Genomic DNA, 26,685 nt, shown 5'->3' with positions numbered 1-26,685 from the left:
CCTATATCAGTGGTGGCGAACCTGTGGCACGGGTGCCAGAGGCGGCACTCAGAGCCCTCTCTGTGGGCACGTGCACCGTCACCCCAGTCCTAGGCCTTCAGCTGGGTTTTTTAAAACCTTTTCGCTTTAGGCCTCTGCCACCATGTACAAAAAAAAAAAGGTTCAATCAGTCAATTTCAACTTCTCGCGGGAAAAAAAAAAGATCTTGCAAAGTTGGAATTGATTGATTGAACTTTTTAGTCCCACCCAGTCTGCCATTACCACTGCAGCCATGCCCACCCAATTGGCCACACCCCCCCAAATGGCCACCCCCAGCCAATGGGCCACACCCACCCAGCACCCGACGATGCACAAGTGGGTTTTGGGTTGCAGTTTGGGCACTCAGTCTCTAAAAGAGACTGAGTGCCCAAAAGGTTTGCCCTATATTTACCATTTAACCTCTCTCAATAGGGTATATATAAAGCATTAGGGAAAACTGTGAGCACGATACTAGGGAAACTGCTGACCCAATATTTAAATGGATAAGAACAGTTTCTCTATCTTTTCTCTGAGCCTGTTTCTTGGACAATGGTCTTCTCTCTACAAGGTTTCCTACATTTTACAAATGGAAAAAGCAGCTTGGGAAACTGAAAAGAACTTGTGAAAAGAGAAATACTGTGGCTAGCAAGTATTTTTGAGTAAAATGACTTTGAGGATGTTCTGAAACTCTATAAGACTTCATGTAAAAGAAAAAATATATACATCACTGTTGAATGTTCTCTTTGTAAATTTTAGGTGCATTATTATAAGCTTTTATAACAAGAATTATGGATTTAAAAGATTTTAATGAAATATTTATAGTTCTTTCTAGATTTTCCACTGTGGGGGTTTTTGATTTATTTATTTTTTTAGAAAAAGCCTAGGAAGTTTTGTGATTGGTGCACCATTTTTATACACGCACTAAAAATAAAACAAAATCCAGTGGTCTTTTTCATATGTAATCCTATAATAACTTATTTTTTCATAATTTAAAACAAACACATCTTTATCAACAAAAGAATGTACAACATGTAACGTTAGATCTGGCAAACTTTATAAAATGCTGCTACATAAAATTCACATTTGAAATATTTTTTCTGAATTTGTAAGAGAATAACTGTTTGAATAATTGATTTAAAAATGACTTGCACCATTGCTCCTGTCCTCACTGGCATTACCATGTTATGCTTTTTTGCTTGAATCCATTCATGGCCATTTTTATTTTATTACCAACGTTCACTTTTACTTATGATTTTCTGAGATGCTTCTAATGAGCATAAACATTGGACATGAGACAGGACCTTCTGATTTCTGAGCCTTCCTGCCGTGATATATTAGGAGTATTTTAGGAGTGTGTATATGTGTGTGTTTGTGTATTTATTTAAAATAGTTTTCCAAGTAGTTAGCTTCTCTTTCTGTGATAAACTTTGAGATGTGTATAATAGAAGCAAAAATGACTAACTGCATAGATATTTATTTGTTATTAACCCACTTTCCTAGTCAAATCTAATACAGAAAGCTGCTAGAATCACCATGAGGGTTTCCTAACTTTCTGCACACCACAGTTAATTAATTAGAATTAGATAAATTGACATGACATAAATTCTACTTGCAAACATATGTATAAGACAAGAAGTCATGGTATCCATGAATTCTTTGTAAGAACTTTTAAAATACAAAGAGCTCAAGATTAGTAGTGTGATTAAATGTCTTTATTACACAAAGGGACATACAGAATGCTGTTTTCTTTTTGCCAAGAAATCTGGAATTTTGAAAGAACAAAGTTCTCACTATGTTAATTTCCAAGATAGCCAGCACATGTGGAAAAACAGCATTACAATAATTTGTGAATAAAAGGGTCTGTTCCCTATTTTACTATTTCTATGATGTAATAGCTTAACATTCTGCTGCACTTTAAACATTTATGGAGTCTTTAATTGTTTAAAAACAGCTTATGCTGATAAACAAAAGAATGAAGTTTACTGATACTTTGGCCTAAACTATGTTTATTAATAAAAATGAAATTAATTTTTGGAAACCTTGTGATCATTTAATATAGATGTAAGCCTTCTGTTGACCTTCTGAAATATTTGTTCATTTATTTTGTTTTTCCTCATATCAACATTTTCCTAGATTTTAATTATTTCTTATATTCTTCAAGATGTATGAGCTAAAGCAGACATGTTAAACTCACGACATCACGTGATGTTGCGTGATGTATCGGAGCGTTTTCCCCATTGCTGGCAATGGGATGGGCGCAGTTTCATCGTGACGTGTCCGGCCCACTGGCCGGCAGTTTGACACCCCTGAGCTAAAGGGTAAAACAGATCAGTGAAAAGATTTGGGCTATATGATGTTGCAGATTAGGAGTAGAAAAAAAGATATTAGTCTTTTATATTACCTCACAAACAGTGCATTACAAATAGCAAGAAGCTCAAGAATGGTTTGTTTTAGTCTTTAATACATGTATATTTTTTATTTTTTTTAAAAAAAGAATATCTTATATTGCATAGGGAAAAAAAGAAAAAAAACATTAGTACTTTAACAATCAGGAAACGTAATGTACCTTGAAAGTAGCTATGTTTACATTCCATATTATGAACCAAAGCAAACCTTCATTGACCATGTGTCTTTATCACAGTAAGTGTTAATTCTTCAGGGTTTTGGCTTACCACGGTTTTAGTCAGTCAAAAGGAAAATAAACATTAGCTAACTCTTCTAAAGTTAACATCAGAATTGAAACTGATTCTCTGTTTTCCTTAAGATTAGAAATAAGACAAAATTAATTTTTTTGTGTTATTTTCCTCAAGGGCTTTTGAGGAAGAGGTGAGGTAGCTTATATGACATTTACTTTCCTAATTGCTATAACTATTGGACGCTCTTATTAATTTGTTAATTTCTAACCTGGAAAGAATAGATTACATTTTTTTTAATATTCTGCTGTTTATTGTTCAGAAATTGTGACAAGTCTCTTCTGTATATTATACCTTAGAGATTGAAAAAAAAATCTTTCTTACCATTACTTCTGGATAATAATTTTTCCTTTCATTATAGAAGAAGGTATAAGAAATATGAAAGTTCTATGCATATCTCCATGTAATCATACCAATATGTATATGATACACTGTCAATCCATTTGATAAATGAAATTCTTACACACCCTTATACTAACTCATCATCTCCCTGTCTGTTAATCCGTCTCTTCAAAGATTTATTCTAACATTCCAAAATTGAGAGCAACATATATGACCAGCATTGGCTTGATTGGTCAAAAATTATAAAATAAAAGTGAAATATTTTTGTTAGTTCATAAAAATAGTTTGCTCTCTATAAAGAGGTTTGCCAACTTCTCTAAACATTTTAAATTTTACTGCTTTGGGATACGAGAGCCTCTGAGACCAATTACAATGGAACACAGTTTCTTAAACTAACATATTGAAATAAATGTCTATGAATTCACAAGTACATTGGGTCTTTTAAAAAGAAATGTTATAATTTATCCCATGGAAAATGCTTTAAAGGAAGTTGTTTATTTAGGATGCTTTATTTATATAATAATTCAGACTGGGACTATAAACTGTATATCTAAATATTAGGCTGAATTAAAATTTTCTGTTATGGATAGAACAATTGTTTATGATCTTACAAAAACTTTCATAGGACAAGAAGATAGAAATGAATTGATTTATTTTTTATAGCACATTATGTCCTCTCAACATTGATCCAGACATTTTACTAACTCTCTGGAATAAATTTCTGGAGACTATAGCCAGTAAAGTTTATCATGAAAAAAAATGTTTATTCCTGTTTTAAAGATGGCAATTTTCTATCAAAAAAATTCTACTGAGAGAATGCTCATGATAGTGTAACATTATTAGGATCCAAGACATTATTAATAATACAATAGAAATAGTTCTTACCCTGCATGGTTCACTACTACATATATTGAAACTTGCTTAATTAGTAATTTTTAAAAAATGTGATGAAAATTCTTGCACAAAATAAATGCCAAGGCACATTTCTTCCAGGTTATATTGTTGAAAAGAATTGCAGTGAAATTGATGCACTTTTGGAAGGCATTAGCTGGGTTTATTTATTTATTTATTTCAATTGATATGATCACCCATTTCAACATCATAAGGACATAGATACTAAAAATACAACATAACAGCATTATAACAATAAATTACCAGCAGCCAATATAAAAATCACAACTATCAACATAACCATCTCACAGGCTCTCCTATACATTATAGTCCTGATGCCTGAAGACATAGCCAATTTTTAAGGCCTTATGAAAGGCCAACAGGTTTAGGTCTCATTCATTTTCAGTGAGATGAAACTCCAATAAGTGCCACAACTCTTCCTGGGTTTTGCCAAGTAGAATTTGTTAGAAGACAGGACCCATACCTGCCGTTCCTTCCGAATCTGATGGGATGGGTAGATACAATCAAGGAGAAGTAGTCCCTCCATTCTGCTCCATTTTATGAAGGGCTTCATAGGTGATGACTAATATGAATTGAACCTGGAAGCTCATTGGCAACCAAAACAGCTCGTGCGGTAAGATATCACTTATATTCTAAATTTATTTAATAGGATTTAAAATGTAAATACTTTTCTTGTAACAAATACAAAAGATAAATTTAATCTACTTCTCAGTATCTAAGAAGGATATATTTTGAAGCTGATTTAGTTGAAGCTGAACTTTTTAAATAAAATGGCCTGTTTAATTCAAACCACCTTTCTGCCAAAGATGAGAAAATCAAATAATTTTTGTATAGTTAAGTGCTGTAAACTGTCATTAACTTCATAGGGGTGTGTTTGTGTGTGCATGCTTGCTTCCAGTACTGTTCAGTTTCAGTTGATAGTGGTTCTGCTGTTACTGTGTTGTTGTACCACAGCTGGGAAAACATCTTGAATGGTTCTTTGGACGACAGAGCAGTTATCTTCTTGGCCTCTGCTTCTCTAGTGTATCTCCTTAGCCTCATAGCCAGTGCTGGGAATCTTTGTTTAGCAGTCTAGGGCTTCAGACATCTGATGTGGACCTTTTATTCTGGGCACCATCCAAACCAGCACGATTCTACTACTTTGCATCACTCTAATATTTGTCACAGGCAGGTGAAGCATTAGGTGAAGCATTAGGACCCCTATGGGTAAGGTAGATACCAGCCAGGATTTAAACCCTGGTCTCTCATGTTAAAGGTGGCACTCTAACCCCTACCTTATGAGTCATTAAACAATATCACCATTCTCTGTCCAAAAGAGTGAAGTGTTAGGAATAACTAAAATACTGCACAGAAGCCTCAAACTCCCAGGCTCCTGGTAGAGGACCCGAGATTGAGGCAGACACAGAGCATCCATAGGAGCAGAATTGAATGAATTTTTAATATATAGCTGGGCAAAGTATTTGAAAATCACTATTTGAAGTTTTAAGACAGCTATGTCTTCCTGGAAACTCAGACAGGTGCTTCAAAGGCTGTTCCCACTGTGTTCATGCATCACTTGCTTATTTTTGCTGATGAAGCCAATGAAAATGTGAAGTTTCTCTTTCAAATGCTTTCTGTAGTCTTTATTTTGACTTCATTAGTTTCTGCATTTAGGTCTTATTTAGATATTAGAAAATGTATCAAATATTAGTATGTTCCAACAGTTGTTGCTATACTGTAATTCCCATTAACCCTTCACCACTGAGCATACAGGCTACAGATGCTAGAAAGTTTAGCAACACCTAGAAGACAAACAAGTTCCCACCTTTAATATACAGTTTGCAACATTATTTATTTTATTGATTTTTTGTAACCTTTCATTTACATGATCCTTATTTCTTATCCATAGAAGAGATCTACTATCCTTTAAAAATATCATGGCATCCTATGCTTTTTTAAAATTCTTAGTGGAAGCTGGAAATTTCAGTTTTAAATCAGTTTTAAGTTTAGCCAGCTTAGCCAGCGAATCTTTCATGAAGTCAAATACAATTTGTATTTTCAGCATACTTCAATAGCTGCTAAATACTTTCAAGTTATTGGCAGTTGTCTTTTTTATGGACAGGTGTTTCTGGATGTCTTAGAAAATTTATATAATTATTAGAAAATGTTACAACATTGATATTTATTCTGAAAGTGTGAATTAAATAAATGAGGACTCCACATAGACACAGCTCAGAAGGTTTTTGGAAGCAAATTATCTTGGTAGAAGCTGTAGCCAGAAGTGTGCTGTCCAGATGGTTTGTTTGACACAGTGCAGCGCAGGAACTGTGTGTGAAAAGCTAAATAAATGTTAAGGATTAGTCTAAACTCAATTGAAAACCTCCATGTAAAATACCATTAAATGGTACCAGTTTTTTATTTTATTTTTTTTAAATGTGTTGAATCCAAACATACTATTTAGCGATGTAATATCTAATAGAGGCAGTGTAAGAGTATCTCTGATCCATCGCAAACTTGTTGAAAAATAAGTTTTGGTCAACATAAGGATGCTAATAATGCCAAAGTCAATATACTAAATAGAATTACGTATTACAAATAACTTGTGTTTCAATTGGCAATCTCTATAGGATATTCCTTTTCCATTGACAGTATCTTGTGGAAATTAACTTGAAATCTTGTTATGGCTAAGTTAAGTGACTCATATCCAGCACTGTGAATTTTGATATGCATCCTGAATGATAGTTTTATCATGATATATGTAAATGTGATAGTTCCTAATCTCATATGGAAATCTATTTCAACCTGAAATATTTGCAGCATTGCATGTATTCTCTCCAGTCTTCTTTATAGTTTCTTTGAATTCCTTTGCCATTTTTTCTTTGTCTCTTTGAAGTATTTTCAAGGCTCATTTTTCTTATTCCGCTTTATCTGCTTTTTTCCAGTAGCCAGAGATTTAGGTGTTCTCAGTGAGCACATCAATGTTCCAGACAAAGACACTGTTTGAAATTATCCATGAACCCAGTGCCTCTAAACATTATTGAGTGGCATTTGTTTCTGTAGGTTATGTCTGCTCTGCCTAACTGGTTTATTTCAGATTGGCAGCTGGGATTACAGTGTGGTAGATGGAGGCTTTGCATGGTTTGAAGACTGCATTGAAGCTGTACTAGGCCTCAGTTTAATATGTCTGGAATGTACAGGCTCAGATTAGAGAAAGTTGCAAAACACTGAGAGAGAAATAAATCGTTTTTGCAGGCTGTAATTACTTCTCTGTTTTAACTCACAGTTTCAATGTAATTATACATGCAGGAGTTATTTTCATAATTAGGCTGAACAAAAGTATGTTTTATTATTCTATTTTCTTATGTGAAAAGTATTGTTACAGTAAGATGGTGTTCTAAAAAACCTAGATTATACTTAAGTTTCATTCACCTTAATATTTTGAAATACACGTTGTTTCCATACAAACGCATATTCTGGGGTGTACAGGTTATGGTGGAGGAAAGCAGCAATAGAAAGCAATATTGCAAATATATATATATATATATATATATATATATATATATATATATATATATATATATATTTCTTGCACACAAGCACATAAATACATGTAGACATACATACAAACATACGTACATATTCACCCCTTTCTTACCAAAATAAAGGTAGGTAGGTTAGTAAGTATAGATAGATTCCTTACCCAAGAGACAATGCCGCTATAAATTTGGATGCACAGAAACAACAGAGCATCTGTTTTCCAGTGCCTGCTATATAAAGACATTTGTAGCAGCCTCATCTCACTATTACTATATAAATATCCAGGATATACAGGACCACTCTTCTATACCTCTTTGCTGCTTTCAGATACCAGCCAGTAGCCAGAACATACAATATTGCCAGATTTTTGTTCAGCAGTGCTTAAAATTCATTGGATGATGACCTGTACGATAAATTAGACTTAATGAACATCTAGTTCACCATACTAGAATGCTCTGAAATTTTATAGCTAGAGTCTTTCACATGTTCACCTTTATGCTACCCCTTTTTATTTTCTTTCATTTTTTATATACATTTTCTGTTTTAAAACATATTTTTACATCTTTTTAGCTTTTCTTAATTGTTTTAGATTCTGGTGTATCTTCTATAAGTTGTACTGATTTTACTCCCCCCCCCTTCCTTGTGCTGATCTATGACAATAATAAAGTTTTGATAATGATACTATGTTCAGTAAAATTTATTCTCAGGTAAATGATTAAGAATTGAATGATTAAATGATTGAACTGAATGATTATAAAATTAACTAGTTTGTAGTGTTTTGTCTTGTATGTTAACATGTTATTTATTTTCTATTATTATGAAAAGTATTCATGCAGACAGGGATATCTTTAAAATCTCAAAGAAAGGCAGTTATGTGTAGGGGTTAAGGCACCAAGCTAGAAACCAGGAGATCTTGAATTCCAATCCCAGCTAAGGTTTGAAGATAGCTGGGTGATCTTGAGCTACTTGTTCATTCTCAGCCCTAGGAAGCAGGAAACTGCAGGGACTTGTCACCATGAGTCAACACTGACTCAAAGGCACAATTTAAAAAAAAAACAACTCTTCTCATTGCCTGCAAAATAGGCCATATTCTTCCTTAGTTCCCTGCAATAGTTTTCATTGAAACATGGCTGATAAACAAGGGCTGTATCATTGATTTGTAGCATCTAGAAATCTTGGAAACAGCAGGTGAAATTGCAAAAAGATGGCGAAGAGCTTTCCCTTTAGATGCAAGTTCAGTTGTACATGTACTGCCTAAATATATATGATGGACAAATTGAAAATAAATAATGCATTTGGAATATTTTAATCATTCTCATTATTTTGACTAAAATTATAGATAATCTTGTATTTCGTTTTGTCTTTCACATCTCCCCAATCCTTTTTAAAATTATATTTTGTAGTTCTTTTCGGACATAAACATATAGAACAAGCACATAAAGTTGCTGCCAAAGAAAATATATTTGTCTGTAGTCTCTTTATTACTAGAGAAAGCAGGAAAATTTACGTATCTTGTAATTATTTATAACTTTCTCAGTATGACAAACACACAGCAATGAAGCAAATATTCAGTATGTTAAGTATTTCTTAATGTAATTTATGATAATCGTTTTCCATATAAGACTGTATTGATGATGTCTTTCCCAGGCAGTGGAAGCTCAGATCCGAAGTTTTGGACAGACTCCTTCCCAAGTGCTTATAGAACCACATCCTCCAAGAAGTTCTGCTATGCAGCTGGTAAGTTGAGTCCAGATTTTATACTCTGGTAAAAAAACTATTCTGAATTTAAATACATAAAATCTTTTTTTTTTGTTTTAAACATATAAAATGCAAACATTTTGCATGCATACCAGAACTAATATTTTACAGTGAAACTTTTTAAAATATTATTCTTCCACTGAAATTATAATCCATTACAATTTATTGGAATTCCACTGGAGTACATCATTTTCATGGCATAAACTTATTTTCTAAAATACTTTTAAAAAATTATTTTAGGGATCTTATTTAAGTTTAATCAGATGAATATAATGATTTTTAAATAATGATGCTCCATTTTAATTTCAGGGACAACATAACATGATCACAGTTACTAAACTCAGTGTGCACTTTATTGTTCTTTTTTTGTACATGGGCAGGTGTACAAAATATGGCTTTTACAAAGCTATATGTTCAAACATATTTGGATGATATTCAAATCTGCTCTTAGAATTTGATATTCCTTTTCACACAGAAATGCAGTTTAGAAATAAAAGAGAGGAGAGATATACAAAAATGGAAAGAAATTAATAATGTCTTTTGAAGTGAAAACAAAAATAAAATCAAAAGATAAATTTAAACAATACTGCTTTTACCCAAATTCATTAAAAAGTATGGTATTAAGTTTGTGTAAACATTTTGAAATTAGTGGGTGGATTTAGATCACTCATTTAAAGTCAGATAACACTATAGCTATTTACTTGAAAATCAAGAATTTAGTTCAGGCAATTCCTATAATTTTAACAAAATCAAATCATACATATTTGTGCATATCTATATGTATGTACTGACTATGTGTGAGTTTAATGTGTATGCAAAAAAGATACATTTTTAGCACTTCAGACCTCTGCCAGAGAGGCGAACATGCAACCGATGATAGCATCTCAGCAAATGTTTTATAAACTATACCTTCAGAGATGAGTTTTAAAGTTCACATTTTTATTCTGTGTGTTTTAATTTTTTTAGGTGTTAAAATGAGAATGACAAAAATTTTCATTCCATGCTATGTTAACTTTTTAGAGCACCAAATCAAAGTTTTACCATTGTAATGATTGGTTTAATTGTTAAAAGTTCCACTAATTTCTTTGGGTTCTGTGTGGAGAAGACATTAAAGGCACCATGGGCTGTGTTAAGTGCACAGGCCATAATATGCACCAGGTGTAGTAATTAGCAATCACAAGGATGCTGCCTATTTGTCTGGTTTGGCTGCTGTTGCTGTATCCCCTTGTGTTTTCACACCATCAGATAGATGGATTTAATTGAGGCCACATCAGATGAGGCATTACTGACACCTTTAATTGAATGAGCATCCAGGGAGGATTAACTCATAATATTGATTGGCTTTTAGCCACTTGCTCAAAAGTATGTCTGGGTAGCTTATTAGTTGTTTTTATTTACACCTTCATGCTAAGATTACAAATAGTAATTCATAGTGTAGCATGTTTTTCTACGTACTCTTAATGCTGTTTCTTCAAAGGAGGGATATAAAACGACAAATGTATTAGTTATTAGTTATCTATAAAAAGGTACTAAATGTACATATACAACTAATGATAAATAGGCAAAAACTATTGTCACTGTATTCAAACTCCCAAAATACAATGCCTTTCAAAAAATAGTATTTCAGGAATATTCACAAATAATATTAGTAATAAATATATAATAATAATTTTATTCAGCAGAGTGTATATTAATACCATGCTCACTAACAATAAGTTCTTTTATTGGCTCAGCTGTTACATATTAGTTATCTCAAGCAGTATCAGAAAATATGAGAAAGTATGATTTTGATAATATAGCCCAGTGGTGGCGAACCTATGGCACGGGTGCCAGAGATGGCACTCAGAGCCCTCTCTGTGGACACATGCACCGTCGCCCCAGTCCTAGGCATTCAGCTGGGTTTTATAAAACCTTTTTACTTTAGGCCTCCACTGCCATGTGCAAAAAAAAAAAAGGTTCAATCAGTCAATTTCAATTTTTCGTGGGAAAAAAGATCTTGCAAAGTTGGAATTGATTGAACTTTTTAGTCCCAGTCTGCCATTACCACCACAGCCATGCCCACCCAATAGGCCACTCCACCCAAAAGGCCACACCCAGCCAATGGGCCACACCCACCCATCACTTGACGATGCGTAAGTGGGTTTTGGGTTGCAATTTAGGCACTCAGTCTCTAAAAGGTTCGCCATCACTGATAAAACCTGATACCATTTGTGTTAGAATAGGAGCAAATGGCTGTAATTTGCTACTTCCTAAATGTTAAACGTAGTGATGAGAGTTATAAAGACTGGACCTTGATCATTCCTTTGACATCAATTATTTTATAGCTTCATCAAATAAGTGTATTTAATCTGATGTAATATTTAAAGGATGTGTATATATGTGCCTCTGCACTCCCAAGTTAGTGTTGATTCCTAGCAACTACATGAAGTAGTCCCTGGACTTTTCTTGGCAAAAGGGCTGAATGAGAGTGACTGGCCCAAGGTCATCCACTTGGTTTCGTGCCTAAGGAAGGAGTACATTTCCTGGTTTCTGGCCTGATGCCTTAACCACTACACAATAAGGATACACACACATACACACAAACTTAAACAGTAATTGGTAAGATGCAAATTGAATTATATATTATGGGATCCTAACGTTTAAAGGAGCAATTTCTTATATTAAGAAATAGAGGCTGAAAGAAAATTTTGTGACTCTTCTACAGATGTTAGGGTTCTGATCTGAGAGTACATAGCAAAGAAAGTCATCCTCTTAACAAATGAAACTTCTGTTATCAAATAGAGTTATGAAGGTAGGATGCAAAATTGCAAGGTGTAAAACATTAAAACAAAAATTCAAAAGTCTGCAGTGCATTAGGTACTGTGTTGGCATGACTGTTTTCCTGTTTATATACATTGTCATACTGGAAACCTAATTTGCTCTGTCCTATGTGGAAAACTCCTGTTGCCAAGTTGCAGTTCTAGGTCTAAGTAGCTCCATAGCCATGAGGTTCTGCTAGAAGAGCTATACTGAATTCTAGCTTTCCAGGAAGAGGAAAGATTAGGAAAAAGTGTCATAGCAACCAAGGAATTGCTAGGAATTTATTTTATTTTATTTATAAAACTTTGACTTAAAATATGATTGTTAATTAGATTAGATTCAGATTAAGCTAACCTCTTGACATCTATGAGATACTTAAATGAAACATAGTTAGAGATATTATGCTATTGTTGTCAAATTGTTCATCCTTGACTATTAGTTGGAACATAAGAGTTTCATCTTTGTGGTGGAATGTCTAATGGACCTTGAGAACATGGAGGGGACAGTAAGAGTTAAGGGTAGGGTTGGCACATTACAGAAGAGAGTCCTGAGTCCAAGGGGGCAGAAAGTGTGAGAAAGAGACTCAGTAACTCTGCCTTAATTATATTAGGTATAAATTGTGTGACAGAATTATTTTGATATTTTGGACTTTGGTTATATAACCCTACTAGTAATAATAATATTTCCAGAAACTCAGTGTTTCCTGAACTTGCTAGCCTTATGGAGCTTGACAATATTATATCCTCTTCTATTTGTAACTTTTCCTGATTTCCCCCCACCTCATACTTTATGTCAGGGGTCTCCAAACCTTGCAACTTTAAGATTTGTGGACTTCAGCTCCCAGAATTCCCCTGCTTTATATTATTGATTTTTGTTACCAAAAATGAATCAGTTGTGGAGGAAAAGATGAAATAGCTGCAGAAAATCTTTTGATTGATTAATAATATTTCCAAATTAAAAACTCTTCATTTGTAAATATTTTCAATACAACATATTAGTTAAATACAACATACTGTATTAGTTAATAACATTGAACTTGGTTTAGTTTATTCTTTAAAATTCATATCTGTACTTCTTTTATCTATTGTTTAAAATCTACATCTATGCTTATTTAAAATCTACTTCTATAGGCTTGTATCATGAATGAAGCAGATACTGAAGGGAAACTTTGAATGAAGTCATGATATCTGTAATATAACTGAACAGTAGCCCCAAAAATGCATACTTAATTGTAGAATCCATTGGTTAAAAATTAAATTAATGTGGATTGATTAGTGAAATGATTTCCTAGAAATGTTGTGTGAGACAATGAATAGATGCTGATTCAGCTGAATGTCAGCTATCACACTGCTGGCTTCATCAGAATAGGTCTAAAATGGAATTTTACTTCAGATGTCATATCCTTATTTGTTATCATGTAACGCTGTTTTGCTCTGAAGAGGCTAGTTATAAGTCTAATGAAAAATCAGCACATATTCAGTTCATCAAAATGTAGTAGCCGTAAAAATCTATATTCTACAATTAATTTGAATTAATATTCCTAGATGAACTTCAAGGTTTTCAAGCTGTATACAATAATACTTCAAGTTCAATTCGAAAAAGACCCTTCATTTGCTACTTTTTTTAAAGAAGCTGTGTCTTTTTCCAGGGCAGACATGTGATCATGGAATAATAATGTTAATAATAATAATAATAGTAATAATAATAATAATAATAATAATAATAATAATAATAATAATAATAATAATAATAATAGGTCTTTTAGTCTGACCCCTTGCTCCTGCTCAGGCAGGAAACCCTATACCATTTCAGACAAACGACACAGCTGCTTTAACAAGTTGCAGAGAGATATTACGTATATGCTAAATAATGGGCTTAAAGCCTGTTCCTGGTTCTGAATTTAAAGCATTGCACAGACCTAGAAGGCATGCACAGCATATATGGATTGCATACTTAATTTGTGTATCTATTTATAGTTTGATCTTTAATGCTGTTTTACAGTTCTTTGGAGAACAGATTTTCATCTTCATGTTTTTTTTTCCTCTTTTTATTGGGGCTTTCTTTTCTTCACCTGAATCTGGTGCTTGAGAAGCTTAGCAATTTTAATACACAGACACCTGGAAATAGTTTCATTATGACTTGCTATAGATGTTGGATTTAGATTTTTTTCTCTCTCCAAGTATTTTTTAATGTGAAATCAAAATATTGTTTCCATAGTCCTGTGAAAAAATATTGCATTAGTATTCACTTGCAGCTGCTGATGGTTCTTGCTTCTTTTAACGGGGTCTTCACTGTTCCTGCACTTTATCTTTCCAATCTTCTTTGCCTTTCCCTTTTCCCCTCGTGGTTGGGATCTTGTTTTCCCCACTCAACAGTATCTCCTTCTCCAGAGTCCATTGATGTTCACAGACCAAGCACAACAGGATGTCATCATGGTCCTAAAATTTCCATCCAACTCTCCTGTAACACATGTAGTAGCCAACACTCAGCCTGGTTTGACAAATCCTGCTGTGATTACTGTCACTGTCAACCGACTGTTTGCTGTGAATAAGTGGCACAATCTTCCTGGTGAGTATAGAAATATTGATTACATAATTAGCAGATTGGTGTGTGGTGGTAAGGTGCAAAAGGGCTATAACTTGGTTTTCCATAGTAGATTGAATCATTCTGCTCTGGGAAGCTCGGGGGGGGGGAAGGGGGTGGGCGTTTTGGGGGGGTTGGGGAAGGGGAGTTTTGTTATGTCATGTTTAGTTTTTTTTCTGTATAGGTTGTTTTCCGTTTCTGTATTGTTATTTTGTTTTTTTTGTAAAAATTTATAAAAATTTTCAATAAAAAAAAAGAAGTATAAGCATAGTTGCATTAGTGCAATGGAGCTTCCAACCATTTCAGAAATGTCATGCAGTAAACCATGCAAACTGTATATAACAATACATTATAAGAATACCAGCCTCATTCTTTGGCAACAAGTCTTACTAAGTATCTGAGCAATATAAGCCATAAATTTTACTATTTCTAGGAAGATGCTGGTTTCCTATTGTTCTGGAAACAAAATTGTAGGCAGAGTTGAAATACGAAATCTTGATTGGTTATTTTCAAAAACCACATAAAAACATATATAAGCTTTGAATTATCCTTGGTTTGCTTGTGTCAGTTTAAATTTTAATGGTGAAAACAAATATATAAAATATATATCATTTTAGGGCTATTACATATGACCCCTGTAAGTTTCTAAATGTCCTTTGTCTATCTGCATTTTACATCAAGGTTTTTCATCAGTCTAGGAATAATTGTAATTGAATACAAATGTTCATGTATCAGTTGGTAAATTGGTTGAAATGCTATTCCTGATAGGTGAACAACTTTACTCCAAATTTAGTCTGAACTGTCAGGGAATGGATAATGTCTGCTTGTCAGTTGGCAGGATATTGGAGAAAAAAAGCTTATCTTTGTGGTTGCTTTTACATTTAAACCAAATAGTACCAGTAAATAGTAAATGCATCTTATATTTCTGTTCTCAATTATTCTCATTAACCCTTTTGTGCTTCATGAAAACGTCCCTCCTATCAAATCCTTTGTCCTCATCTTTTCCTTACTGCTTTTGACTTTTGAAATTCATCAAATTTCTATAAAACAAAACAATGTCCACTGTTTTATTACTACCTGCTATTTCAATGTCCTTCCTTGTCTCGTAGCTTTTTTATTCTTGTTTAAAATATTGGTTATTTTACTGTATAATTCCTATCCAATTTTTTTAAAAAATGAAAAATATGGAAATCATATTTCATTTGACTCAGGTAAATAAAATTGTATACACTTCATTCTGCTGATTCAACAATATTTCACTGCTGAGTACAGTACAACATCTATCCTTACAGAGAAAAAAACTTATATTGCTTATTATGATTTTACTGAATCACAGATTTCTGAATTCCTCATGAACTATGTAATCATTCCAGCAAAGCTGGTTTTATGATAAGCATATCTTTGCAATATGCCTGTGCAAAGGTGAGATATTGGTCATATGATTTTTCTTATGCTAGTTTCCATTATAGCAAAGTTTCATTGATATTTTGAGAAAAATGTTATGGGAATAATTATTTTGCATTTTAGCTTTTAAAAAAAGAATGTTTTGAATACAAAAATTGTTCATACATTTTCAGTAAACAAAACTAAGTCACAAATGAGATTTTCCTCTGTTTACACCACTTTTAGACAATGATATACCCCTCTGTATTATATTATCTAAAATCATGTAATTGTGCTATCCTATTCAAAGTTTTTTTTTTGTTCCCTTAAAGAAAGGAGATGAGATCCACGATAGTTAGCAAGTGACTATCACATTTTGTTTTCAGCATTCTTTACCATTTGTTTTGTTTTTTTTGAAATATGAGAAGCTGCCGGTTAACCATCTGCTATAGTTTATGGCCCAAATCTCTGGTGATGGCATACATTGAGAACAGAAATGATGAAATAAATGTATAAGCAAATCTTTAAAAAAACTTGAAATTTTGGCTGATAGAATTTAATAAATGGGAGGTGACCAATTTTTAAAAAACAGTATGACATAATTCTTGATTTATATGATTTTGTTTTGGTGATTTTAGTACCTAAAACAGCACTGTTTCTAAAGCCTCTTCTCATTCTTTTAGCTCGTCAAGGTGCTGTACAGGACCAGCCATACCAGCTGCCAGTGGAAATCGATCCTCTCATAGGTCTGTCACTTCCTTCTCTCTTTGCGATTCATTAAGCTCTGTATGGTGGCCCTGAAGTGTAGATTACGGTTGTTTTTCACTTGCTGGTTGCTGGGAATGGAATTTTCCTGATAAACCATTTGCATGCAAATTGGAATGCAATGAGCTGTGGCTATGCTGGTATTTCATCAACTCCCCCTCATTGGTTTGCCTAATTTGAACAGGCCTAGGACGTGTGTCAATGAAAATTAATATGAATGCCGTAATAATGTGTGATTGAGAATGCGCATGAAGTACTGTCAGGATAATATTGGGCCTTTTCATCACTCAGACTTGTTGATGAGCAAGAGCAAGGCATGTTATGATGAATTGGTGCACTAGTAATGCGATGGAGCTCTTTGCTGAGGAAATTTTCATAATAACAGTAGGGTTCTTAACAGCACTGTGTTGTGAAAAATAAAACTCTGGTGCCAGAATTTTATAATTACAGGAGATCAATCCTTTTTTCCACAGGCCTGCTGTTCAGGCTGATGGAATTAATGTGTAATTGCAGAGCAGTTCCTTCCAGAGTTGAAATAAATTGCTCAGTCATTTTGAGGTTAGGATATTAGTACTTTTTTTCTAAAGTATGGTTGACTTCGAGATCAGAACCAGGGAAGCAGGAAGATGATTTCTCAGCTAGATTAAACCTTGCAATACATTTGATTCACAAATATTGTATTATAGTGCTGTTGCTTAAATCACAAAGAAAAAAATACACTAGATTATTTCTGAACCTTTATTTTTAGCATCAATGAATTTCATAAAATATATTCTGTAATGTATTTATCACAACCCTTGGAAAGCTTCAGATAGATATTTATCAGATGAACTATAAACATTTTATATTTAATGTTTAAAGCATGGGACTGTTATTCTATTCAACCCTTATCATGGATGGCTGCAAGATTTATTTTTGGTATGAGCAAAATACAGGATATAATTTTTCTTTGTAAATGTAATACAATAACACACCTATCCTTTTTTCTTTTATGTTTATTCCACATTAATATTTAGCATGCAACTAATAGATTGAATTCTAAGATTATCTCCCCTTGATAGAGGGAGGGAATCATGGAATGCAAAATTAGTGTTATTCATATTAGTACCTAGAATAAATGGCACTTAAATTAGTAGATAAATATGCTAAATCTAAGAGTAGTCTGAAAAGGATATTACCCTAAACATATTAAGAATTATGTTGCATGTAACTATTGATAACATTTAAGTTATAGCTAAAATTTATATCTGGAAGTAACAAACAGCTTGTTTTAGGATGTTTTACTTTTATTAATACTGTACATTATTGCAAATGATCTGAAAGTTGAAAGTTTTAAATGTTTAAATATAGGCCATTCTCAACTTATGACCGGTCGGTTAGTGAATGCTTGAAGTAATGTGGACCCCCACCCCAAACATACCCATGACCCAGTTCTGAAGTTCTGATGGCCAGTGCCCCTGTAGTCATGTGATCACATTTCAAACAGTCAGCAACCAGCCCACATTTACAATCACTTGCGTAGTCCAGCAGTCACATCATCACTGTCATGATTCTGACAGATGAAATTCTTCAAAAGAACTTTGAGGCATTGTTTACCTTAAAGAATCTTTTATTCGAGAAACAAAGTATTGGCACTACATAGTTAAAGCCAAAAACTGAATTCTCCTCCCCTGGGCACAAAGTAGCAAAGCACAATTCCCTCCTCCAATTAACAGTCATAAATCACATTCCCCAATTAGCTTGAAGTGTGGGCTTTCTCCCCAGCTCTCCAGCCGCCAAATCTTCATCAGCTCTGAGTGCAATAACCTTGGATTGCCACAACTGATTTATTATTGTTATGACTAGCTGGACTCTCATCTACATTCCCCCTCCCAGCATCAACTAACTCTAAAAGCAAAGGAGGAAAATGGCTGCATTTCCATCTTTTGTCAAAGCAAGAACATCCAATGTTAGCAGCATTGACAACCATAATTTATAATGCTTTTGCTGAACATGTCTAGGTTCATCTGATAAATGAAACAGATGAAACTTAAGCTGATGTTATCCTTTAAATAACTACTATACCCAATTTCCACCCTATATTTATTATATTTATCTATACCATGTTTAATATATCTTATGATTACTGTATATATGCAATGATGCTGCAGTACATATACCACAGGTTTCCCTCTTCAAATAAAGCTCCTAGTGATCTACAATCTGTATAATGAATTAAATCATTAAGGGTTATATAACTGCATGCAAGTAGTTCTCAAGGCATAACCCTAATGGAGCCTATCCATTAGGGTCATAAATAAAAATTGTCATAAAATGAATATGACTCATTTTTATGTCATTTTTTTACCACTATTGTTAAGCAAATTGATCAAATTGTTAAGTGAAAGAGAAAATCAGGCTTGCTGTTTTCTTTGGGTTGTTAAATGATTTCCACAATTGTTAAGTGAACCAGAGGCTGAAACCAATAAAAAACCATTTCCACAGGAAAAAAAGAAAATTGGCAGAGGAGGAAAATGGCTCTTACTGTAGTGATGAGTTATTTTAAAGCACTAGAAACATTCACTGGTGACTAAAAGCAGTGCACAGAAGCTGCTTTTTAATTAAAAACAAAAACAGGTGATCTCAAAGCACACACAAACTAACACAGTAAGGGGAATGCAGAGGAACTTTTTGCAAGCAATCTCAAAACAATTGCAAATAAACACAATGCAGTAGAATACAAAGGAACTGTACAGTACTGAATATGTTTTCTGTAGACATTTACTGTACTAGTATTTCTGCAAACAATTCCAAGGCAAATACATACAAGCACAGTAATGAAAAAAAACTTATCTTTGAAAAGTATTTTAAAAAGTACAGCAATTTGTAATAAAAAGAATATTTTAAAGTATTTACAAAGACAACTACAGCACGCCAGGGTATTAACAGCAATGAAAGAAGCAACAAGGGGAGCAAGGAGATATTTACTCCTCTAGTTCTCTACATGGCAACAATGAGGAGAAAAAGTGCACCAGCTACAAAGTCTCCGGATCTTGATTGGTCATGTAACCAGGGATAAAAAAAACAGGCACAGCCATATGGGCCTTGTAACTTGCCCATCATAACTGCAGGCCACTTTTGGGTCCCAAAGGACTAAAAAGGGCCGCTGTTTCAGGAGTGATCCAATCCAGATCACATGACTGGACAAGTCTCTTGAGGGTTGCAATTTTGAACCCCTGTTGTAAGTACACAGCGGTGAATTTTAACTTCAAATAGCCTTTTTAAACAGACATTTGTACCTTGAGGATTACCTGTACTTTTTAAGCTTAAGCTGTATTAATGTATATTTACTAAAATTATAGTCTCTCTAATTTGTTTTGCTAGCTGAACTTGCACTAAAATGAATTTTATCATATCCCTAGTTTTGGGGGAGATAGTCAGAGCCTTATGATTTATTTCTTGAAATAATCTGAGCACCTTGTATTAAAATTGGGCAAAAAGAAATGGAAATAAGACTCCCAAGAATTAGAGGTTCAGATTCTTATTGATTTTAAGATTGTTTGACAAGAAACTAAAATTTATTTTACAATTGGAGTAAACTATTATTTCTCTCTTGTCTTTTCATTTTCTCCTTTTTAGCTAGCAATACAGGTATGCACAGAAGGCAAATCACAGATCTTCTGGACCAAAGTATTCAAGTCCATTCCCAGTGCTTTGTTATCACTTCAGATAATCGCTATATCCTGGTCTGTGGATTTTGGGATAAAAGTTTTCGGGTGTATTCTACTGATACAGGTGAGTTAATGTAATACATTAATCTTTTTATGAAACTTTTGAAAATGTTTAATTAAACTGTTAAAACATTGTTTTTGCAGAATTTTTACAAGCCAGCAAAACTGACTACAGGTAGTGCTTGTCTTAAATTGGTCACTTAGCAACCATTCAAAGTTCTGAGGATCCCACAAAAGATACTACCCAGTTTCAAAGTTCTTCTAGCTGGTTCCCACTGCAGTCATGTGACTGCATTTTGGCCACTTGGTAACCAAACCACTTATATAGCCATTTGCAGTATCCCGTACTTACATGACTACGATTTTTGCTGAAAACCAGCATTTACTTCTATTTCCAGCAAAAGTCACCATACAGTGGGTTCACTTAATGAGCACAGCACTTGTTTAACAACCATGGTGGTCACTTAATGTCTGCCACAAAAAGTCATAAAATGAAATCGGTCATAGGATGACCTGCTTTACAACCATCATAACTTACAACTATAATTACCAGGCTCAATTACAGTTGAGGACTAGCTATATTAATGAATTTTGTTTTTAATATTTAAAAAAGAAGAAATATCAAATTTTATATCTTTGCTGTAAAGTATATTAAAAACACTTGATTCTTCCAAAACATCTCTGTATCTTTACTTCTGTGATATTTTACCTCATAGAAAACAAAAATACATCCATTGTCTCTTTCTATCAGCCTATTATTTTCTGTCCTCAAGACATCAAATATTGCTTTTTGCTAATATTTTAATACTGGTTATATTGTCTGCCATACAATGGTACTTTTACTCCCTTCTTTTTGCATCATTCTGAAAGTTGTGCCAAATGGAATATTTAGGTAGATCCTAGGGAGCATTGGATTTGTAGGACAAGAGAAGATTTGACTGGTTGAAGAAGGTCAAGGTTGGTTTTTTACCTTGGGTTCCCAAAGCAAACTCTACCTTCGATTTATTTTCCACTTTCTTGCCTCTTTAAAATACATAATTGCAGTGTATTCCTGATATTTTTCTTATTGTATTCCATATTACAAAATATAACATGAATGTAAGAACACAATACACAATAGATTAAGTTGAAACTATTGTAATATTATTTGGATTATTATAATGACATGCATCCATTTTTATAAAATAAAACAATCTACCACTTCCATGTTCTTTATTATTTTCATTCCTGCTTCCATCTGAACCACAAGAATAACATTTGTAAATAAATATTAAAAATATACATTGTGCTAAATAGTATAAAACTGCAGTTTCATCTCTAACATAATATAAAAATACTAAAACACAATATTAAAAGTAAATTAAAATATGATAAAATATACTGTTTAAAAAGACAAAGTTAAAGGGAGAAGGATTGATATTGATATTCCATAATCTTCATGTAAAGGAATCCTGCCATTGGTACCTAGTAGATATAATAGTAGATGGCCCATGGATTGTAGCAGGAAAATACTCCAGAGAATGGTGTTACTGTGTAAAAGACCAACTCATTTAGAAAAAGTAAATGACTCACTCTGCTAGTGTTGGAACATGTAGTGATATGTTAATTCAACAAACATTTTGGCATCAAGTTGATTAGAGGTTTGTTTGTCAGTTTGTCAGTAGCTATTTCATTTGTTTCAACAATATGTGGTCACTTTTCTCTTCTTAGTAAATTTGTCCCAAACTACACCAACCAAAGCTTCTGCGCTAAATTCAAGGAAAGGTCTATAGAGAGAAGATGATAATCCATATCTTGTCATTACTAGTGTTTAGACTATCCCAGTCCATAAATTGGTACAGTTAATGTACCATACTATACAAATAGTTTATTTATTTAATAAATAAATACAATTCCTACATTCTGGAGCTATTCACTCACAAGTTTGATTGTTGTCCATATCAACCATTGTCGAATCCACACACTGTATCTCAACAATAGGTTTATGCTGGCCCTTTACCTTTCCCAATTACAGATCCATTCCTATATTTTCCATCTCCTGAATATCTTGGGTATCTGCATCGAAGTCCCACATTCTTTTTTCTTATTGCTGCAGTCATTTGGTCTTTTTAATATTTGCATCTGGCTTCTGCTTTTCTTCTTCAGAACAAGGCTATTAAGTTGCAATGTATGACTCATGACTTGATTCATTGTATCACTGGTTCTCTCCCTCCCTCCCTCCCTCCCTCCCTCCCCCCCCTCTCTCTCTCACACACACACACACATACACAGAGTAATTTTTGCATAGAGTAAAAACAACACAAATTTTGAGTTAGAGACGAGATAGAAAAAATACAAATGTAAAACTATAAAAAGATGTAGATAAGATATAGATGTACATAAGAAGGACAAAGAAAAATACAATAAAATTATTAACTACTAACAGAAGTAATAAATTCATTTATATTTTGCCCCCTCTTTCTACAGTTACATGAAAATTTCCCGCTTTTCATACTCTTCCCTTTCTAATCATGAAATCTATAAATCATAAGTTTATTTTTGTTTCTTTTTTCAGGAAAAAAGTCTTAAGTTTTTTTTTCTTTTTTCACAAAAAGTCTATAAGGACTGATTTCTAAGATACATGTGTCATTTCACATCATATCTTCATCTTATTATTGTGATGTATTGATCTTGTCAGTACTAGGAATGGCTTTGACTGAAGGCCTTTTTCAGTGATTTTATTGTACATAAAACTTGAAACATAATACAACTGTAGTTCCATACTAGTGCTGTTATGCTTACTATGATTCAGATCTGTTCTGGGAATTTAAACAGTTCAAATTACTATGGCTAGTAGCATCTAGAAACAAACAAATGTGTTCCATCTGTTCATTGTTTAAACATGTAGTCCTGGTGTTCTGGCCACTACATCCTTCTTTTTGCAATCCATTTGGCTAGAGTAGAAACCACTTTAATTCATTCAGCTGCATTCATAGAGTGCATGGCCTATTTGGAGCTCAAAACTGAACTTGTTCTGTTGCTTGTCATTTTATACTTATTTATTTATTTTATTTAAAAGGCATACAGTATATAGCTGCATATCTTATCACATGACTCTGGGTAACCAGCATCCATTTAAAACCAACAGTAATACAGTACAAATAAATAAAATATTCATTTATTTATTGTGTAAAAGAAATAATAAAGGTCTTTAAGGCCAATAGAATTAGACCTGTTTGATTCTTGAAGGAAATATTGTTCCATATAGCAGACACTACAACAAAGAAGGCATACCGGTATTTCCTGGGCTCCATTGATTGACACATCCAGAGCATGGCATTCCTGCCTCTGCATCTGCCACTCTGGATCATGAAAACTGTTGCCTCCTTTGTCTAAGCAAACAGTATAGTTGAGAAATAAATTTCTGTAAAAGATAAATTAAACTCTTGCATATTTAAAATGTGTAATAGAACACTCGTAGAAATGCAAAAGAATTTTTCATTATACATTTCATTCTACATTTTGTTTTGAGTATTCAATATTTGGCTGAATTAATTAATTATCTGGCCTGTTCCTGAGTTGTGAAAGGAAGGAAAAATATAGGATAAGATTATAAGAATAGTCTATAGCAAGTTGCAAACATTTCAATTATATTTTAGCATTTATGTAAACTAATCTTATTATTCAGATTTCAAGTGAGAGCATTGTAACTGAAAATACATTGAATATAAACTATGCATTCTGAGAACAAGTAGCATAGCAGAATTGCAATCAGCTCTCTGATAATGGTGCATATTAAAATCAGATAGGTTTTTAAAGTCAATATTGCAAAAAGTGGTGCTTTTTTTAAAAAAAAGGTATTGTAATTGTCAAAATATTAATGAGATCTGACCCCAGCAAAAGTCATTTTCTATATTTTCTAACAAATATAAAATCAACACTTTAGAATTTTCAAAACAAACTTCAGAAATATTTGTTTCTTTGATTGACTGACTACAGCAGTGCTTCTCAACGTTTGTGTGACGGCGACCCCATCACACAAACGTTCTGCGCATGCGCGGCACCGCCCCATGTGCGATGTGCATGCGCGACGCCCCCATGCGCGACGCACGTGCGCGCCGCGCCCCATGCGCAGCACGCGTGCACGGCGCCGCCCCCATGCGCAGCAAGCATGCACGGCGCCGCGAAAAATGGTGAATTGCCATCTTTGGCGACCCCCGAAAAATGGTCGATCGACCCCAAATGGGGTCGCGACCTATAGGTTGAGAACCGCTGGACTACAGAGACTGGCTTTCTCTATTTGCCCACACTTCACTGAATAAATAACATATTAATTATGCATTAAAAATAAGAAAATAAAAACAAGGAGTCTAGGTACTTCAGATACCATGGCTGAATATGTATGAATACCTGTTAGGATACCACAGGAGCATCATGTAATATCTGTCTCAGCAGTAATTATTATCAGCTACTTTATAGGACTGCCATAAACCATGCTCCCCTCATTGTGAATAATATATGAATGGATTTTAAATGACAAGGTACTTTGTAAATATAATTATTTCTTATCTGAATGATAGAAGAATGAAACAATAAAGGAAATTTACAGTTTTGCCATTACGTGTATGTAAAACTTTGTTTTCAATAATCAGGAGTAGAAATCTGGCAAATAATTTGTGAGGTCCTTTTTTCTAGTAATTGATTATCCTGTGCAATGGTGGACAATGCTAAACAAATATCAAGGCATATAACAATTGTGAGTTGGCTAAATAAACTAAATGGTGGAAACATATTCTTTTCTCAGAAGACAGACAGTGTCTTGGCTTCCAGAACAACCAGGACCTTTTAATATTCTTTCCAACTCTAGAGAACATTGGAAATTAATTATGTAGTGAGGCTGGGACTCAATTCATCCATCAATATGAATCCTACAAGATGTGGTCTTACTATGAATGAAAAAATTGTATGTTTCAGGAAAACTAATGCAAGTTGTGTTTGGACATTGGGATGTTGTTACTTGCCTTGGCCGCTCTGAATCTTATATTGGAGGAAACTGTTATATTCTATCCGGGTCTCGTGATGCAACACTGCTGCTATGGTACTGGAATGGTAAAACCAATAGCATTGGTGATAACACAAATGGTAAGGAGATCTTTATTCTGATTTTTATCTATGGCAAATCCTGCATCAAATACTGTTAAAGTTGAGGAATTGATAGACAAGGACAACATTGGAGTCAAATATGTGAGAAACATTTCCCAAGATTACAGGCACCATATTCTTATTCATTAGATGTAATTACTGCAAGTTATTCTACTGAACCTTATTTCCAGAGCAATCTTAATCTGTGATTGCAACCCATTCCCCTCCCCCCCAAATCCAAACATTTGCAGAATCATAAAAACCATTTCATGCATGTAACATTTCATGGATCCAGGCATCTGTAATATCAGAAAAGTATTCTGATATTTGGGTAAATTAATTTGGTTCTCTTTACATCCTTGAGATTGCAGAGCTCTTTTATGAACAGAGAAATAAAAAGAGTAAATTGGTTCAATATAATTGTAATCTTTTTAGGTAAAATAGTATGTGCATTGATGTAAGTATATGTATGAGAAATATAAGAAGATTAAGTTCTTTTAAAGGTTTAAAGTTGTTAAATTGATATTTCATTGAATACTGAAATCTTACTAAGTTATGAAGAAATTTTGTGGACTTACCATATTTGGAATGAAACTAAATTATTTGGGTGGTTAGAAATGAAGAAATGTGTTTACTTTCTGACTTTAATCAGACAAAATGAAAAGATCAAGCAATATGATTATAGTAACTATCAGTAATGATATGTAACAAGTTTATATTGCTGTTATAAACTGACTTGCTCTTACATATCAATTGTAATAACAAGTTTTTGTTTGGTTTTCTTTCATACTGTATTTGTATTTTGGCTTTTTTGTTTGTTTTTTCTTTTTTATACATTATAGTAATAAAATAAAAAAAGAAATTGATTTGAAAATAATAATAATAATAACAACAACAATAGTAATACTGATGATGCACAAACAATGACATGACAATGTATCAGCAATGGTGCATTGGAATATCTGTAAGAAATACTACTTGCGCTTCAAGCAAGAACTGGTAAGACCACAAAAAAGGCAAAGTTATAGAAAATGAAGAAACTAAAGTCCTTCAAACAGACAAGCATCTGCCAAATAACGCTCCAG

At 33.5% G+C, this 26,685-nt stretch overlaps 1 protein-coding gene across 5 annotated transcripts in view; it reads left to right on the top strand.

Annotated features, from left to right (window-relative positions):
* Positions 1–26,685, top strand: part of LRBA (LPS responsive beige-like anchor protein) — a 369,611-nt gene that overhangs the window by 328,500 nt on the left and 14,426 nt on the right. For 4 of the 5 annotated variants that reach the window (XM_039346412.1, XM_039346410.1, XM_039346414.1 and 1 more), the window contains 5 exons: positions 9,129–9,218; positions 14,414–14,606; positions 16,688–16,750; positions 20,388–20,543; positions 25,433–25,600. In XM_039346412.1, the coding sequence (XP_039202346.1) occupies positions 9,129–9,218; positions 14,414–14,606; positions 16,688–16,750; positions 20,388–20,543; positions 25,433–25,600 (670 nt within the window). The remainder of the gene's footprint in view (positions 1–9,128; positions 9,219–14,413; positions 14,607–16,687; positions 16,751–20,387; positions 20,544–25,432; positions 25,601–26,685) is intronic. The other variant, XM_039346413.1, reaches the window with a different exon arrangement.

Source organism: Crotalus tigris, unplaced genomic scaffold (genome assembly GCF_016545835.1).
Source record: "Crotalus tigris isolate CLP2741 ecotype Arizona unplaced genomic scaffold, ASM1654583v1 scf7180000017994.786943, whole genome shotgun sequence".
In the NCBI taxonomy this organism is placed as follows: domain Eukaryota; kingdom Metazoa; phylum Chordata; class Lepidosauria; order Squamata; family Viperidae; genus Crotalus; species Crotalus tigris.
This window is presented reverse-complemented; position numbering and strand designations above follow the sequence as displayed.